The 18,789-nt window shown below is 36.1% G+C and overlaps 2 protein-coding genes across 10 annotated transcripts in view; one reads left to right on the forward strand and one right to left on the reverse strand.

Annotated features, from left to right (window-relative positions):
* The window catches only part of TFG (trafficking from ER to golgi regulator), a 36,880-nt gene extending 31,417 nt beyond the window's left edge, over positions 1 to 5,463 (forward strand). For 3 of the 5 annotated variants that reach the window (XM_037058954.1, XM_037058958.1, XM_037058959.1), the window contains 2 exons: positions 918 to 1,016; positions 4,655 to 5,463. In XM_037058954.1, coding sequence (XP_036914849.1) covers positions 918 to 1,016; positions 4,655 to 5,037 — 482 coding nt within the window. In that variant the 3' untranslated portion in view covers positions 5,038 to 5,463. The remainder of the gene's footprint in view (positions 1 to 917; positions 1,017 to 4,654) is intronic. The other 2 variants (XM_037058956.1, XM_037058957.1) reach the window with 2 other exon arrangements.
* A 370-nt stretch (positions 5,464 to 5,833) lies between these two features.
* Positions 5,834 to 18,789, reverse strand: part of ABI3BP (ABI family member 3 binding protein) — a 255,288-nt gene continuing 242,332 nt past the window's right edge. For all 5 annotated transcript variants that reach the window (XM_037058952.1, XM_037058953.1, XM_037058951.1 and 2 more), the window contains 5 exons: positions 11,381 to 11,460; positions 10,558 to 10,587; positions 9,789 to 9,950; positions 8,224 to 8,346; positions 5,834 to 7,030 (listed from right to left, as the gene is read on the reverse strand). In XM_037058952.1, coding sequence (XP_036914847.1) covers positions 6,915 to 7,030; positions 8,224 to 8,346; positions 9,789 to 9,950; positions 10,558 to 10,587; positions 11,381 to 11,460 — 511 coding nt within the window. In that variant the 3' untranslated portion in view covers positions 5,834 to 6,914. The remainder of the gene's footprint in view (positions 7,031 to 8,223; positions 8,347 to 9,788; positions 9,951 to 10,557; positions 10,588 to 11,380; positions 11,461 to 18,789) is intronic.

Genomic DNA, 18,789 nt, shown 5'->3' on the forward strand with positions numbered 1-18,789 from the left:
GAGTGTAGTACTGCGCTTCAGTTTGAGTGGCACCAGATAATGCATTGACTTTTTTTTTCAGTAGTTCTCTCTTTTGTCAAAAGTATGCTATTTACCCATAGTCTTTTGATTAACAGCAGGTAGTTTGAATATTTTTGAAAGAATTAGTCAGTGTATAATTTTAAAAAATTAAATACTAGCCAGATATTAAAGTGCAAGTTTTATTGCCACTCTAAACATTAGATCTAGTTAAATCTACCATTAGAACAACTGTAAAGTATTAAAGATGGTAAAGACACGAAGTGAGAAATCCTTAATTGTTTGGAAATCACAGGTAATAATAGTGTCTGAAGGATTTCTCTATAGGAACTGTGATTTAGTGACCCTAAAATAGTATTCTCTTTTCTAAGTACACATCCCCAGTGTTAAACAGGGGATGTGTTTAACACCTTTAAACAGGTCCACCATTATTAAAAAGTTCAGTGAGGAGCCATTTAGGTTTTATCAGATTCCACACAATTGCTAGGATCTTCAGATGATGGAAAAGCAAGCTGTTGTCAAATGTCAAAGGTGTGTTTGAGGTCTAGAATGAAAGATATTATGTAATTTGTTGCTACCAGAGTCCATTCATATGTGACAGAAAAAAAGGTTCAAACATTTAGATGACAAACAGTGTTTTGGGAGAAAGACTTGGGACCTATTATTTTTATTCATTGATTTTTGACTTATTTGAGTTTTACCGAACATTAGCAGTACACATCTTTTGGCAGTTGGATTTGAAAACACTAATTGTTCATTCTTTTCTACTTCTTGGACATTAAAAAGGGAAATAAACATTATTTCATCTTTGTTACATAGTATGTATCAGAAGTTTGGAGGGCAGAGAATTAATTGTGCTGCAAAAGTATTTTGTTAAACCTGCCTCTTATCTTTTTTAGGTTCGGTGTACCAACAGTACCCTCAGCAGGCCGGGTATGGTGCCCAGCAGCCGCAGGCACCACCTCAGCCACCACAGCAGTACAGTATTCAGTATGCAGGTGAGCAGGTGTCTACAGGGAGCCGCCGCCATGTGGTTTGGAGCCGTTGCTGTACTCATTTTAACCTTTAGTCCTGTCCTCTTAATTCCATGATTTGTAATACATTGTCATAGCAGGTAGTAAGTATTTATTGATTTGGGAAATAACATAGGTTTTATTTTTTAAAATATTTTACAGTAAATCAACACTTTAGTTTTCCAGTGAGCAAATAAAACTTACAATCGTAGTAGATTCTATAACTCGTAGTATAAAAAATGTTTAATACAAAGCCATCTCCTACTGATGTGATCAGCTTGCCTCTTAGGGTACTTAGAATTGCAGAAATGTGAATTTTTTTCCCTTTGTTATATGTAACTCATTCCCAGAATCCTCTTAGTGCTTATAGAAATAGTAATAGTTCCCTCATACGTGGAAAGGTAATCTTAATACAGGCAAAAGCATGGGTCAAAGTAGGTTTGTAGTTGTTTGTATGGAAAAAGACATACAGGTTATTATGATTATTTCAGTAGCTTTATTAACTGTGTTTCTTGTACTTGTAACAGTTAAACCTAGTTTTTACCCACCTCTGCAAATCAAGAACCAAATTAATCTGCCTGAGTTTTTAAAACTCCCAAAACTATGTAGGAATACCAAAAATAGCCCCCTCCTGCCCCATAAAAAGAAAAGAATTGTGTAAAACCTAATTCAGGCAATTAAGAACATTAAGTATAGTTGTTAATATAGGCATCTTGGATATTTTGTTTTATCATCTGATCATTGAAGATTATCCATACTTAAATATGATAAGTTTATTTTAGCTTTGAACGTAGTGATTATAATCAGGTAATTTTTACATTTGCTAGAGTTTGTATTCAGCTCTTGTTTTACAGTAAAAGATTTGTGTATCAAATTTCAACTATAATTAGTTTATCTGAATTTTGCCTAAATTCTATTTTATAGAGTTTTCTAGTATAGAGTAGAGCAGGAGTCATCCAGCTGTAACCCACAAGTCAAATCTGGCTTATTGCCTGTTATTGTGAATAAAGTTTTATTGAAACACATCTGTACCCATTCATTTTTGTACCATCTGTTGGTGCTTTGGCACTACGACGGCCTACAAATGTACAGTGTACAATGGAGTGTAAATATACAATGGAGTTGAGTAGTTTCAACAGAGACTGGCCCACAAAATCTAGAATATTTACCATGTAGCCCTTTTTAGAAAAAAAGGTTTTCTCTCCCTGAAATGGAGCATAAATTTCTATCATTAATTGCAGTTTAACATCTTTCGACCCACACAGCAATTTTTATTTGGATTGTATTTGCTGTAGGGTGATTTAACCTTCAGCTGCTAATTTTTAAGTATTTAAAAAGGTGGAATGAATTTAAACTTGGATTATGATATTAAGGGAAGGTTATTTTTAGGATGCAGTCCTTAAAGAAAAATCATAGTGTTGCAAATTATGTAATTTGTAGAAATAATAGATATCAGAGATGAAGGGACCTTGTAATCATCCAATCCAAGTGATTTCAGCCTTCACTGTATTTCAGAAGAGCCCAGACAGCTTTTTTTTTTGAAAGTTAAGGTGTCTGAGCCCTACTCCCAGAGATTTTGTTTTCTTTAATCTGGATGGGACTCAGGCCTTGATATTTTAAAAGCATTGCAGATCATTCTAGAATGCAGCCAAGGTTGGGGACCACTGGTTTTTTTCCCATCCACTCATTTTATAAATGAAGCCACTAGGGTTGAAAGAGGTTGTGACATGTTGAAGAACATGCAGCCTTTCAGTGGGGTTGCTAGGTCACCCAGTACACTTGACATCCAGTTAATTGCTTCCTTACATCATTCTGCATTCTCAAACTTGGACCAGGGGTTGGCAGAATTTCCTGCCAAAAAAGGCTAGATGGTAAATATTGTAGCCATTGTGGACCATGTGACCCCTTGTCCTATAGTATTTATTTATTCATAAAACCCACAGAATTTTCATTTCTTGCAATTTCTAGTGTTCTTCACTCAAGTTACTCATTTTTTAAGCAAGGGGTATTGGTTTGAGTGAGGTTAGACATATAATGTAGAAACATTGTCATGCTGTGGTCAGAGACATTAGATTGCTAATGAAATAGCATCTTAGGCCCTTAGAAGTTAGTCTCTCTCTTAAGAAATAATTAAGGATCAGGTTGTTTCCAGACTCAGTTAAAAAGCCATTTTAGATTTCAGCCAGGATGAAAAGGCAGTCATTTTTTTTTTTTTCTTCTCACTATTTTAAGTTGAATAGACATTTCCAGTATAAAAGCTGAGTCCTTCTCTTTCTCCAAAATCTTATATTAAAAAAATTAAGTTAAACATTTTATGTAGAAGATAGGAGAAATTGTATGACATTCAAGATTTGATCATGAATTGACTTTAGTTCAGTATTTAGATACTGTCATAAGTAAAATACATTAGACATTTGATTTAGTTATTGAAAATTAAGCTTGTTCTTAATGACTTTAGTCAGGGTCTCAACTCCGAGTAAAATTTAGGGGTTTTTTTTGAAATTGTCTTTGTATTTCTGATCCCACTAGTCTATTAACTTGAATTTGATTGGGAGATACGGGAATAGTCAACTCAGTGCTCTGCTTGGAGACTCTTAAGTGGTGGTGGTAACCTTGGACCATTTTGACAGTGTTGGTTTGCCAGTTTCCCTCTGACCTTTTCCAGTTTTATTCATGGACTGTGTCAAAAAGATTTCTTTCATAGTAAATTTTGAACCCAGGTTCAAGGTGAGTTCAGAATATACTCAAATTCGTTCAATCCTTTTTTTTAAATGCAGGGTTGTACATATTTTAATAATTTTCTTATGTATCTGGTGTTTAATGCTGACAGGATCCCAGTCAATGGAGAGGTTTCATTGCAAGTAGCTGCAGGTGTGTTTCATGGTAGAGATACAAAAGTTTTTAGTGAAGCAGACTTTTTCTTTTAAAAAATTTACATCCTTAGTAAATAATGAATATAGATGTTGATTTTGTGGGGCAATATGGTGTGCTTTTTGTGTGTTATGTTGTTACTGCTAACTCACATAACTTTGAGTTGTAAAGGCAAAACAGATACCAAATCAAAAAAAAAGTGCAAGACTTTAAGGGTTGTGAAGATGAGTACTTAATGTTTATTCTTAAATGGCTGTTTTTATGGAGTGACTAAAGCATCTCAGTAGCACAATTAGATGTGTTTGTAGCACCATTTTTTATTTTAAAATATTTATTCTCTACAATGTGTTTTTATTTGGTATCGTTAAATAGGTCTTCCCTCAAAACCAGGTTAATGAGTAGTTTTTGCATTACTTCTGGCCTTTATCAGTTGAGCATCTCCTCTATAGAAATCGTGCTGGAACAGGAATTTGCTCTCAGGGATTATATAATCTAGAGGCAGTTGTGATGAAGAAATGTATGTATAGTGGTTTCAATTTAAGGTGAGCAGGTTTAAAAAATTTTACTTTTTGATACCACTTGGTCTGGAAATATATGATAGAATTTACTATTCTACTTGTTATGTAAATGCTTAGGATTAAATTTGTTAAATTTCTCATCATTTTTGATCCATAACGGTAAAGACTAATTCTCTGGAAAATTTTTACCAACAGAAAAATAAGATGTATACATTATTTATTTTGCCTTTTCAGCAGGCTATACTCAGCAGACTGGATCCCAACAACCCCAGCAGTTCCAGGGATATGGCCAGCAACCAACTTCCCAGGCACCAGCTTCTTCCTTCTCTGGTCAGCCTCAACAACTGCCTGCTCAACCGCCACAGCAGTACCAGGCGAGCAGTTACCCTCCACATACTTATGCTACCCAAACTTCTCAGCCTACTAATTATACTGTGGCCCCTGCTTCACAACCTGGAATGGCTCCAAGCCAACCTGGGTCCTATCAGCCAAGACCAGGTTTTACTCAACCTCCTGGGAGTACCATGACCCCTCCTCCAAGTGGGCCTAACCCTTATGCACGTAATCGTCCACCCTTTAGTCAGAGCTATACCCAACCTGGACCTGGTTATCGATAAAGAGGCTCAGCTACACTGATGACTGTAGCTGCTAGCTATTTGCCTCCCAAAAGACTCCAATACTACTATTTTATTTTAATTTGTATTGAAGTTCAGAAATTTAAAAAGCAGAGCATTTTTTATGATATCACTGTTGCTGTTAATTGAAAGTATAATTTGCTAGAACACAAAAAAGACCAAAATGAAAGTTTTTTCCTTCCCTGCTTAAAAGTGTAGCAGCTTCCTAGTAATTTTGGAACACTACTCTCAATGTGTGTGTAAAGTGATTGATTTTCTAGCTTGCCTTGTCCAGAGATTATTAAAATGCTAGGTTGAAGTTGGCTTTTTACTATTAACATGATGTACTAAAAGTAGATCTCTTTGAGAAGACAACTAGATATTATGTATAAAATGAAACCGATAGGCTAATAAAAATAATTGAATCCATTTAGTGGTCTTGTAATTTAACTTAATCACTAACATTATATGTATATGAGAAAAAAAGCAAGAAACAAATCCTTACTGATGCTTTGTCAAAATGAAGTGCAGATGGTTCAGAGAGACATGGTACTGTTTGATTTTTGTCCTGACTTGAAAGAAATGCATTTAACAGTCATTGGCTAAAACAATGAACTTTAAAATAGGTGTCACAGGGAGATAAATATTATATACAATGTGTGTATATATATGTGTGTGTGTGTACACACACACAACTGGTACAGTTTTGGAAGATACAAGTTGGTTTTGGTAGATACTGAATAACTGTGATTTTTTTCCTTATAGAGGTAAACCATTCAGAAATAAAGAACTCAGCCTTAAAAAAAAAACATTTCTTTATTGCAGAGTTTCTACTTGTTTGAAACTTAACAGAATGTAGCACTGGTACATGTTGAAAGGAGTATGCACAGGGTCCTCTCAGAACGAGGGCAGCAGTGCAGCATCCCCCACCTCCCTCCCCAAATGAAGAAACACCTTTTTGAATAAAGGTGAATGATTTTCTGTACAGGGGAGTTAGAATATGAAAACATCCTCTGATACAGTCATTCCCAGAAGTCTTATGTGTCAAAATGTAGTAAATATCCCATAAAATGGTAGCAATCTCATCATGTGTTATCTTTTTGACACATTCAGTTTCTGCTTACAACTTGTTTTAGAATTATATTAAAAACAATATGAAGACAGTTGCTTGAAGGCATAGTTTGACAGTATATTCAGACACTATAATTATGAGTAGAAAAAATGTATTGTTGAAACAATATATCATTCTCAGTATTGTTTTTAGCGCAAATGAAATTTACTAATTCAACTACAACTTTTAATAATTTGCATATACTTAAGGAATTGTATATTCACATCAATGTTTATTTAAATGCTTCAGAAAAGTTATTCAACTGTTGCTAAAAATTGAAGTTTAAATAAATGTGTGAATATTGGGTCCTTTTCCCCTTAGGCACATATTGAAGATCATTTGATCTAATAAGTTAAACTAAGCAGAGATTCAAGAATTAGTTCACCAATAGGAAGAAAACACATTAGTAAAAGTAAATATTTTTTAAAATGTATATTAGTTTTTGATGTTAATTTTGTTATAAAAGTATTTCAAAACATTACAACAGTGTGATAAATAATATACAAATGATCTCTTAAAATACCATGAATAGGGAGCCAGCTTCCCCCAAAAATGTTAATACCTTGCCTTCTATAAATGACTTTGTAAAACTTGATAAATATTCTCAGCAATCTTCCTAATAAACATCTAATATTGCTATCAATTAGATTTTAAACTTTTATACATAGTAAACAGAACAGCTTTAAATGAATGTGACAAATACTGTAGTGTTTGCAGTTGTATTTTGCCATGATGACCCAGAAGGAACTTGTGACCATGATGACAGCATCTACCATTTCCCAGGAATTGTGGTCCCACATTCATACCACTGGACGTAATTGATTTGGGTGTGACCACCGATTTCTCCAAATTGGACAGGTTCCTGGCGAACTGCTCTGAAATAGCCTAAGAGGGAAAATTAATTATTATTGTTATATTTTGTTCTCATTGCTCATAGACCAAATGGCTGAAGGTTACAGTAGGTGAAGCGAAGTATTTTAGAAAATGTGTAGCAGCAGGGGCCCTGGTATCTTCCCTGATGTAGTAATGGGAGGCTAAACATCAGGGGTACCCGAAACTCTTCAACAAGTGGACAGTTGGTAGTGTTTGGGAAACAAAGCTGGAAAGGGGCAGAGGTCAGGGCTTTTGTGTGTTTTGAGTGTCATTGGCCACAGTCAGTATTCTCTGTCTCATGGGAAAGTCTACTTTCTGCACTAATATTGCTGACTCATGGTGGTCTGTGAAGACCTGAGTAAAGCTGCTGTGTTTACTATAATGTTAAGAAACGAAAGAAGGGTATTTCTAAACTTGTGTGAAATCTTCAGGGAGCCTAAACTAAATGATTAAGAATTTCTCTGTAAAATATTATAGACATGCACACGATTTAGAGTATGTTTTATATCCACTTCCTATGAGAGCAGTTTCAACTTCCTGTTTATGGGTTCATTAGTCTTACTAAGGCATCTTTTACTATGGTGGGTATTTTTAAGTGCCAGTGAACAGAATGTGTTTCAGAAAAGACTAATCAAATAATTTAAAGTATTTAATGATCCTTCCAGTGATTCCTGAATAATATGGACATTTAATTTATGTATCCCTCCCCTGCCCTGCCTGGACAAGAATTAAATTAATTTTTATCTTTTTAATCTTTATTAAGCTGCTTAGTGCTAATGTGTCTTCAGCATTACAATGGTTATTCATAACAGACTTGTTCTATTTTAATTGAATTTGTATAATTAAGGCAAAGAATACCGTTTTTCCATTTTTGGTAATCTATAAAATTTTGAAGGGAATAAAAAAATGCCACATGAGTGATTTAAGTTTAGAAAACACTTTTTAAATGGAAGTAGAACGCATTCATATATGTCTGTATGTAACTTTCCTTGGCCCTAAGGTACAGAGCCTTAAGGTCTAGGAGGAAAGTTTTAAAAACTTTCATTAGAAAGTCTTCATAGCAAGGGCTGCTGAAAGTTTTTCTTTCTAGTCAGATAATTATAACAGTACTATAGAATTACTTTTAAAGTGATTGCTTTTCTCAGCTTGAGTTCTTTTTGGGTTAATTTGTAAAACTCTCTTGTGAGAAGGCTTAGAAAACATACCTTCTTTTCTGGGTAACTGGTCAGAAGACAGTTGTTGTCCTGTGCGCCCATCTAAAAACGAGTCCACAAATTGGCAGTGATCTTCTCCATGGCCTCTCTGATCACCTATGTTATAAAATTGTCCTAAAGAACCAAAATTTAAAAGGATCAAAAAATGTTACTTTCTTTGACATAGGGCACTTTTGAAATAATCAAATAATTTCAAATAATCTTTCCTGTTTTGGGACTCATCCCCCATTTTCACCCTACTTCAAGCCCTACTCCCAGCTGATATCCCTGTTTTCAATTTTGCCTCTTTCTTCTTCTACCCTCCTCCCATCTCCTGCATCTGTTAAAGGTGCTGCTCAGGCCTTGACTGGTGTGGCTTAGTGGGTTAGGTATTGTCCTGAAAACCGAAAGGTCATCAGTGTGATTCCCAGTCAGGGCACATGTCTGGATTGCAGGCTGGGTATAAGCCTGCAATGGGATGGAATGTGCGAGAGGCAAGGGGTCGATGTTTTCCTCCCTCTCTTTCTCCCTCCATTTCCCTCCTTCTAAAAATAAATAAAATCTTTTTTTTAAATGCTACTCAGATAATGTTACCCTCTCCACAAATCTTTCCAGCAGTCTCCTGTTGCACTCAGTAAAGCCCAAAGTCTTACCTGGCTTCAAAGCGCCACATGATTTCACACCTGCCTGCCTTGTTTTCCTCTTACTAAGCCTGAGCCACACCTAGTGAAACTGGTTCGGCATGTTCTTCCACCGGCCTTTGCCTTTCTCTCCCTTCTGCCTCTAGCTTTATCTCTAGATCTTGCTTGGTTGGTTGGTGGGGTCTCATAGTTTTCTTCTTAGCACAAATGGTACCTTTTCCTAACCACTCTAACTAAAGGAGCTTCCGTTCAGCTGTTTTCTTCCACCCCTTTTTTTTTCAAAGTACTATGTGAAATTCTTATTTAGTTGTTTGTCTCTTCCACCTAGATTGTAAGCTATAGGAAGGCTTGTTTGTGTCTTGTTTGCTGCTTTGCCCCCAGCATCTAGAGCAATGTCTGCATAAAGCAGATACTGTTTGTTGAATGGTTAAACAGATGTCTGCCTTTTTATGTTGGGGTCAGATTTATTTGTTTAATATTTTTATTGTATGAGTATAGAAGAGAAAATAATAACCGACTGAGTCCAGAGCAAGGGGTTATAACCTTCTAGCCAGGGGTTGTAATCTTGACCTTGTCTCCAGCAGACTTAAAATTTTAATTGTCATATTCTTTCCATGATTACTGTTCGATACAGCCATTTTATTATCAGTAGGGGTTTTACCTTTAGTTGGCTGGGATAAAATTGGGCTTAAATGTGGCTTGTGTCTTCACAGTCAAGTTTGCCGTAATGGCCCTGTTTAAATTGCATTTTCATTTTTTCCCTTCTAATAGCATGTCTCAAATCCTTGTTTTCTAGGCTAAGTATTTCAATAACATCTTGCCCCAAAGGAAAATCTGTATTTAGTTTCTGTCCAAAGAAAAGACCAAGTTACAGAATGCTGCAAAGCATTCGTTCCCTGAAGGACAGGACTCAGAACAGCCGATAATCTTGCTTACCTGTGAGGGAGTCACTCAAATAAATCTTGTATCTGAGAGAGTTGCACAACTGCACCCCTACAAACTTCTTATACCACGTCCTTTTGACATACTGCTTGCCCTTACATTCTGAGTAAGAGTCTGAATTAAAGGGCCTTTCTGTCCAGATGGCATCTCTTCCTCCTGCATAAGAAAAATACATGGCTTGAGTTTAGTATCTGCCTTTGAGTATTGAACAGCTGTCCTAAAAGCTTATAAAACAACAAAAGAACACTTTGCAGGGTTCACTGCCAACTTCTGATACCAATGCTAAATATTGGAGCCAAAAATATTATAGGAGTTTAAAAATACATAAACCCCCCAATTATGTTCCTGTCAATAGTGATCTAAATCTTAGAAGAGTATTTTTAGTATTGAGTAGCATTTGCAGTGCTAGGTGTAGACAGCATCCTGAGGAAATGTAGGTTTTGTTTTGCAGTGTATACAGCTTAAACAGCTACTTTAATGTGGAATATTATTATTAGTAGAAATGAGGCTGTCATATTGTGACAGTTATTAAATAGAAAATTTGATGCGTGAATGAAAGCAAGTTTCAAAATATCCAGATCATTCCCAAAACATCATAGGCTGTCAGTGAAACAATGCTTTGGATAAGCATTCACACCCGATTGATAGTCTAGTAAGAAGAAATGGACTAAAGTGAAATTATGACTGAAAGTCTGCCATGCCTGTGTAGTTGAATCAGTTTAGAAAAGCATGTAGTTGTGTTCACGTTGACACAGGTACGTACCAGAAACCGGCTCGCTCACTCTTGGATCCGCTGAGAAGAAATAGGAAACAGAGTCGGATGTTATTGGATAAGTAGGTCTCAGTGTTCAAGTGGCATGATGAAGAGGGTGGGTTGTTAAGAAATGTTACTTGCAAAGTGGTACACCTTTTCAGAAAGGGAATTTGGAAGTGTTTTTTGTTTTGGAAATTGTTCTCGATTGGAAATCTGCCAGATACTAAGCCGTATCTTTTACTTGTGATTTGAGTAGTTGGACATCTTGACAGCTGTTCTGGCTTTCACTTCCATTTTAAAAGCTTCCTCTTTTAGTTTCATACAAAAAGCTACTGACGATAAAATCACCAACATGCCATGAACTGCAATTGTAAAAATTACACAAATGATGCTGTGAGCACAGATGTATCTTGTTAGGGGATTGGAGCATAGAAGGTTAAAAAAGAGTTCACAGCCGCTTATCATGGAAAAAAAACCAAACTACCAAATGAATTCCCTTTTCACATGTAGTATGGTTCAGCATGTCTTAGATTTTGATGCTGGCATACAGAGGAGCATTCATTCACTACATTTTTTAGTATAGATTGATTAAACACTTCTTTTAAACTGATACACCTCTTTTTCTGACATCAAAGTAAATGAGGAAACACCTAAGTGGTCTTTCCTTGTGGGCACCTTCATCAATTGGCTTTTCCCATAGATAATATTTTGAATTCAAGAACTGTACACAGACAGTGTTTGGTGGGGTTTCAGACAAGTTCCTTAGTGCAAAATAGTGTGGCCCTTTATGTCTGTGTTGGACACGTACATCAACTGTTGTTGATGTGATTACCTGATTCAGTACTGAATGCCACTGTGTTGCTGGCCGGGCCTTCTCCAAGTGGGTTTTTAGGTTTCACCTGGAATTCATAGCTGTGTAGGTAGGAAATTAAAATATAATTGTAATATATTCTTAAGGAGTAGGAAACAACATTCCCTTACTATACTAATATCCCTCCTGAGTCTTCTGAAAGCATGGTGACAGTGAATGCACGTATATTCTAGAAGCGTAAGGAACAAAAAAACTACTGATTATTTTCTGAACAGCTTGAATTATGTTTTGTACAAGAATAGGGTTAAGTGAATAAAAAAGATGTCTTTAAAAAATTTTCAAATTAATAGAGATAACTGAGCAAGTTGGTAATAGATAATACAGGAAAGAGGTATGGTGGATCTGGGCTAATTCTGGTAACAAGGAGCCTCCGTTTTCTTCAGATATTTCAGCTACTTCTGGTGGGAAGAAGTAGAAAGATTCCTTTTTATGTCTTTTTATCCCAGCCCTCAGAGCCTTCGACTTAGACACTGTTCCTCCTTGTGGGGTTTGCACTACCTATGTCAGAGTTGCACACCAAAGCAGCAGTCCGGAAAGTTTGTTTTAAATGCAGATTTCTTGCTGGTTTGAGGGGATCCGGGTAGGAATTTATAACAAGTTCCTGAGGCGAATCCTGCCTCCACTGACATTTGAAAATTATTAGACTAAAGCTTTGGGAGCAGATGTACTTGAAAATATTTCTTTGCAAGGACCTCCTGGTTGTATCCCCGGGAACTCAGGGCTTCTGTGGATCACAGGAAGCCACAGCATCTCCAGAGAAGGGGGTGGTAGTGTCACCTACTGAAGAACATGGGCACGAAGACAGACTTTTCTTCCCTCTACAAACCAGGATTGATATGGGCCAGGCTCTTAGCATTAAAAAACAAAACAAAACAAACCCAGATCTCTTGGAGTTATGTTTGCGTCTATCTTTAAGAATTGTTCATTAAATTGCTGTGCAGTGTTTGATGAATTTCAAAGTACTTAAGCAGAGCAAGTCCTTTTAAGAGAAGAGTTACTATTTTCCATCTGCCTAAAACTGAGTTCCTGTCAGTAGTACACTTAGCAGGTAAGTATTTTGGATGTAAAATTAACTTGAGTCAGCTGACAGTATGTGAGTCTCAGGTTTGTACAAGGCTTTTTGGGAAATAATGACAATTTTTGAGAAGTTGGTGATTGAGGAAAATGCAGAACACGCAAGAGAAAGGTACTTTGTAAAAAAAAAGTGAAAAGCAGAAGGATGACAGTTCAGTTTGGTGCAGAGGATACCACGTGAGCAGTAACAGCTCTGAGGCTCAGGGACTCAGATTTTTGACACTGAGGCGTTGTATTAATACACTGCTGGAATCTAGAACACAGACTCCCGCGTTACAATGCTGGCGACCACATTAGGAGTGTTTACTATGTATTAGACACATTAATCATTCTACATATACAAAGTTATACACAAACCCCAGAGGCCAGCTTCAGTCTATTTTTTCAGTTAACCATGAAACTCTTAACCATTGTACTGTCTGCTTTTACAAACTGTGAAGTGAGGATTAAAGCTGACAGGATTTTTAGTGAGAGACTGCATCAAAGCATTTTGTAAACCAACCAATGCATACAAGGTGCCATTATCATTTCCAATAAGAGAATGCTGATATAAAACTACCCATGTCACTCATTTAAATAAATTGCATATACATAGGGTGTTTTGGCATGGAGTATTTTCTAGAGATGAAATTCTTGCTGAGAAGCCTGATGACCTTAAAACAAAAACAAACCAGTATGATGAACTGATAATGGAAAAAAGAAATCACAGGCGTCTGGACTTTGATTCAAGTGGGCAATGCATTCCACATTCCAGGCCATTGCCAAAGGCCTCCACTTTGGCCAAGTCTGGTTGCTGTAATCGTGCCCTTATTTTGCAGTTATTTACACTTTAGCTCTATTTGCAGTGTAGCCACAAATATTCCTAAGGAACTTTGTTTTTTGCCAACATGTGATACTTGACAAGTTTTGAAGAAATCATTTTAAACTAAATTTAATTAACATGGGAACTAAAAGGCACATAAATTTGGCTAATTAAACTCTGTAAAGAGAAAATACTTGAAGTGGCAAAGTTTTTCCCAAAGAGTACTTTTGTCACAAGATTTATGACACTATAGGTCAGTACACAGGAAACAAACATGGGATGTTATTTAAAAAATTCATAAAGGACAGGGAAATATTTAAGTACAGAATAAATAAGACTTTGACGAAGGTTTGGCAGATCAAGTTTTAAGGAACTTGCACAAATAACAAGAACAAAATGTCAAAAGAGATGAAAGATAAGAAAAGGAAAATGGATCCTTTTGGGGAATATGATACTTAAGTAGTAGGTTCTAGAAGAGAGAAGAAGGAAAAAAGGAGGGTAGAAAATTATCCTAGAAGTTAATGTAAATCCTCAGAAATGAAAGAAATGGGTTTCCAAATTAAAAAGACCTAATATATGCCCAGAGAAATAAGGAAAAAATTATCCAAAACGCACACATTGCAAAATTTCAGAATAGAGGGATAAAGATCTTAAAAGTTTATGAGAAGAAAATAGGTCCCATTCAAAGGACCCAGAATCAAAATAACATTTAATTTCCTAGCAGCACTAGAGTTAGAGAACAATGGGACAATGTTTCCAAAGTCGTCTTCATTTTATCCTGAACTCCATGTAAAGACTCAAAAAATATCTTCCGTAAGTTTTTCTCAAGATATTTCTCAAGAAACACCAGAAAGTGAGGGAGTAAACAAAGAAGGGAAACAGGATGTACGAGTTAGGTTATTCAGCATAGGCAACAGATGATGGTAAGGAGGTGTTGCCATGAAAGAGATAGATGACTTGAGTATTTGACCATTCTGAGAAATGGTCAATTTAGAAGCACGGATTTAACTGACAAAAGAAATAGCTGAAATAATTTAAAATTACAGGGTTGACTAAGATACTGACATAGAATGCTCTCAAGCTCCCTTCCTCCTACAAACACATTGAATGTATTGCTGCACACAGAGCCATTCCCAATGAAAGTGATCCAGAAGTGAGCTGAGCAGCTCCTCCACGCGGGCGAATGAGAGAACACCCACATCGAAATGCTAGGAAAGGCTGAGAGACACTCGACATAACCCCCAGCACAGTGCCATTTGGGGTTTGGACCCTAATTCTAGCATCAGAACTTGGCCCACATTTGTGATACTTCCCCAACTTTTCAAACTCCCTAAACACCTAGCTATAAATGCCTATAGTGATTGTTAGGCATGAGACCTTTAAGAATATAGCAAAACAAAGTTATTCACAAGTGTATGAGCACTCAACCCCCTCCTGGCCTTCCAGGCCTTCCAGGCCTTCCAGGGCTTAGAGCAGAGGGAGCAGGCAAAAACTCCTGCATACTTCAAAAGCTACTGGCCGAAGATGAAGGTTCTTATATAGTGACTGGCTGCAATCCTCCCCAGAGACTGGGAAACAGCAGATGCCTTTCCTACCCTCTCTTCGGTTCACTCCAACAACAAAAGCAAGTCACTGATGTCTTCCTGGAAGGGGTTTTACAAATGGCTGGCACCTCAGCTAGTGTGGCTGCTTTGTAAGGGATGGGGCCCCGGATAACCTGATTCTGAGAGGCACCGGTGCTTGCATTTCTGAGTCCTACAGTATTGTATCAAATGAAGTACTTTTCAGCAGGTGCAGAAGTACCTTCTTTCCACAGCTGTATCCTGGGCCCAGCACAGAGGGAGTAGGCAAAAAACATCATCTCCCAGTGTCTCCCTGGAAGAGGTTTAACTGTAATTGCCCAGCTGCTGAGGGTCCAGTTCATAATTAGCCTGCATCTAGGTGCTGTCTGCCATTTTCGCCTTGGGACACTGGCAGATTTTGACACACCCTCAAATACTGGAAGCCATTAAGAACAAGAAGGGTGGTTTGGATAATCTCAGAGGCTTGAGAGACAACTAGAAGTTTGAGCTGGGTCAATCAAAGTGGTTCATTTTCATGATGAGAATATTCTATCAAGCAAGAATGGGAAAGGTGGTTGTTCCATGTTTAGAAACACCCCCCCCCCAAAAAAAAAGTCAAAGAAAATAAGAAACAGGAATATGGTCTAAACAAAAGGCCAAGAAAAATCTCCGGAAACAGATCTTAATGAAATAATATAAGTGATTTATGTAATATAATTATTATGTTCAAAATAACAATCATAAAGATGTTCACCAAGGCCTGGAGAACAATGCATGAACGTGAGAATTTCAATGAAGAGAAAATACTAAAAAGTGCAAAACAAAACACACAGCTTAAAAACAATAACAACAAAAAATTCATTAACAGAATTTAACAGCAGACTAAATCAAGTGGAAGAAAGGATCCGCAAATTTGACAGAGCACTGGAATTTATCCAATTAAAGAAGCAAAATGAAGAAAAATGAAAATGAGTGAAGATAGTTTATGTGACATATGGGATACCATAAAGCAGACCGTGATATGCATTATAGGAGTTCCAGCAGGAGGAGAGAGAAGGGGGTGAAAAGCTCATTGAAAGAAATAATAGCTGAAAAGTTCCCTAACCTAGGGAAGGACACAAGCATCCAGATTCAGGAAGCACATATACAGATACAGACGATCCAAATACAGATAACCCAAAGAGATTCACACTGAGACAACATTATAATTAAAATGTTGAAAGCTATAGACAAGAAGTAAATCTTAAAAGCAGCAAGAGAAAAAAACTTGTGTGTACAAGGGAACTCTCTTGAGACTATTAGCAGAACTTTCAGCAGATTATTTTGGGACAGGAGGGAGTGAAATGATCTGTTGAAAGTCAAAATCAAATCAAAACAAAACAACCCAGCAAATTAGTCTTTCAGAATTGAAGGAGAACGAATTTCTGAAACAAAAGCTGAAAGAGTTCATCACCACTACACCAGCCTTAGGAGAAATGATAGAGTTCTCACTGACAGAAAACATGAAAACATAAAACTCATTGGATTAAAGTAAATGCATAGTAAAATTCAGTATACTGTTGCAATCATGGTAGGTATATCACATAACTAATACAAAGGTTGAAAAAGTATTAAAATAACTATTACACTAAATTGTTAATGGATACACAGTGTAAAAAGATTTAAATTGTGCCATCAAAAACAAAATGGAGACGAGAGTGCAAAAATGTAGAGCTTTTGCATGCATGTGAAGTTATTATCAGTTTGAAACATTGTTATAAATACATATTTTAGGTAAGCCTCCTGATAACACAAAGTAATAAGTTATAGTAGATACACAAAAGATAAAGGAATCAAAACAGAAAATCACAGAGAGCGAGAGAGAAAGGAACAAAAGAGTTACAAAACAACCAGAAAAAATGAACAAAATAACAAGAATAAGTCCATATCTACCAATAATTACTTTAAATATGTATGGACTAAATTTTCCAATCAAAATACATAGAGTAATTTAATAGGCAAGAAAAACAAGACCAAAGTTTATGCTGCCTATGAGAGACTCACTTCAGCTTTAAGGACACAGAGACTAAAAGTGAAGGAATGGAAAAAGTTATGGCATGAAAATGGAAGCCCTCCCCCAAAAGCAGGTGTACCTATATTTATATGAGGCAAAATGGATTTTAAGCCAAAGACTGTAATTAAAGAAAAAGATCATTGTATAATGAAAAATGTGTCACTTTGCTACAAGGATATGACATTGTAAATATGCACCCAACATAGGAGCACCTTGATATATAGTGCAAATATTAATAGATCTGAAGGGAGAACAACAATACAGTAAGGGCAAGGTATTTCAATACCTCGTTTTTAACAATGGATAGATCAGACAGTAAATTGATAAGGAAATATTAAACTATGTGTTATACCAGGTGGACCTAACAAATATGCACAGATATTGCATCTGAAAGCAAAAGAATATACATTGTTCTTAAGCACACATGGGAGGTTCTTTCTGGATATAAATGAGTCTTAATAAACTTATGAAAATTGAAATCATATTAAATATCTTTTCTGACTATTATAGTAGGAAACTAGAAATCAATTACAAGAAGAAAACTGAAAAATTCACAGACATGTGAAGATCAAACAACATGCTACTCAATAGTCAATGGGACAAAGAAGAAATTAACTGTAACCAAAAAATATCTTCAGACAAATGAAAATGGAAATACAACATTACAAAATTTATGGGATGCAGCAAAAACAGTTTGAAGAGGAAAGTTTATAGAGATAAATGCCTATGTTATGAAAAAAGATGTCAAATATCCTAATTTTACAGTTCAAGGAACTAGAGAAAAAACAAACCAAGCCCAAGTTAGTAGAATAAAGGAAATAACAAAGATCAGAGCAGAAATAAATGAAATGGAGACCAGAAAAACAATAGAAGTCAGTGAAACTAAGCTATTTTTAAAAAAAGATAAACAAAATGGACATGCCTTTAGCTGGAGTAAGAAAAAAAGAAAAGACTCAAGTAAAGTCAGAAATGAAGAGGAGATATTATAGCCATTACTACAGAAATACAAAAGATCATAAACGACTACTATAAACAATTGTACACCAATTGAATAAGGTAGAAAAAATTTCTACAAACAACCTACAAGGCTGAATATTAAATAGATTATCTGAATATACCAATTGCTATTAAGGAGATTGAATCAATAATAAAAAACCTCCCAACATAGGGGTGCATAAATTCTTTTGAGTTGGTGTTTCAGGATTTTTAGTGTATATTCCCAGCAGTGGAATTGCTGGGTCAAAAGGCAGTTCCATTTTTATTTTTTGAGGAAATTCCATATTGTTTTCCATGGTGGTGGCACCATTTGCATTCCCACCAACAGTGCACTAGGGTTCCCATTTCTTCGCGTCCTTGCCAGTACTTGTTAGTTGATTTATTGATGCTAGTCGTGTTGGCAGGTGTGAGGTGATACTTCATTATGGTTTTAATTTGCATCTCTCAGATGGCTAGAGACATTGAACATCACCATGCAAACATTTTTGCATATGTTTATGGGCCCTCTGTATGTCCTCTTTGGGGAAATGTCTATTTAGGTTCCTTGCCCATTTTTTATTGGATTGTTTGTCTTCCTGTTGTTGAGTCGTGTAAGTTCTTTATATATTTTAGAGTTTAAACCCTTGTCTGATGTATCATTGGCAAATATGTTCTCCCATTCAGTCAGTTCCCTTTTCACTTTGATGATGGTTTCTTTAGATTTGCAGAAGTTTTTTTAATTTGATGTAGTTCCATTTGTTTATTTTTTCCCTTTATTTCCCTTGCCCTACGAGATATGTCAGCAAAAATATTGCTACATGAGTGTCTGAAATTCTACTGCCTATGCTTTCCTCAAGGATTTTTATGATTTCATGACTTACATTTAAGTCTTTTACCCATTTTG

This window comes from Sturnira hondurensis, unplaced genomic scaffold (assembly GCF_014824575.4).
Source record: "Sturnira hondurensis isolate 20B ecotype Veracruz unplaced genomic scaffold, ASM1482457v3 Scaffold0010428, whole genome shotgun sequence".
Classification (NCBI taxonomy): Eukaryota; Metazoa; Chordata; class Mammalia; order Chiroptera; family Phyllostomidae; genus Sturnira; species Sturnira hondurensis.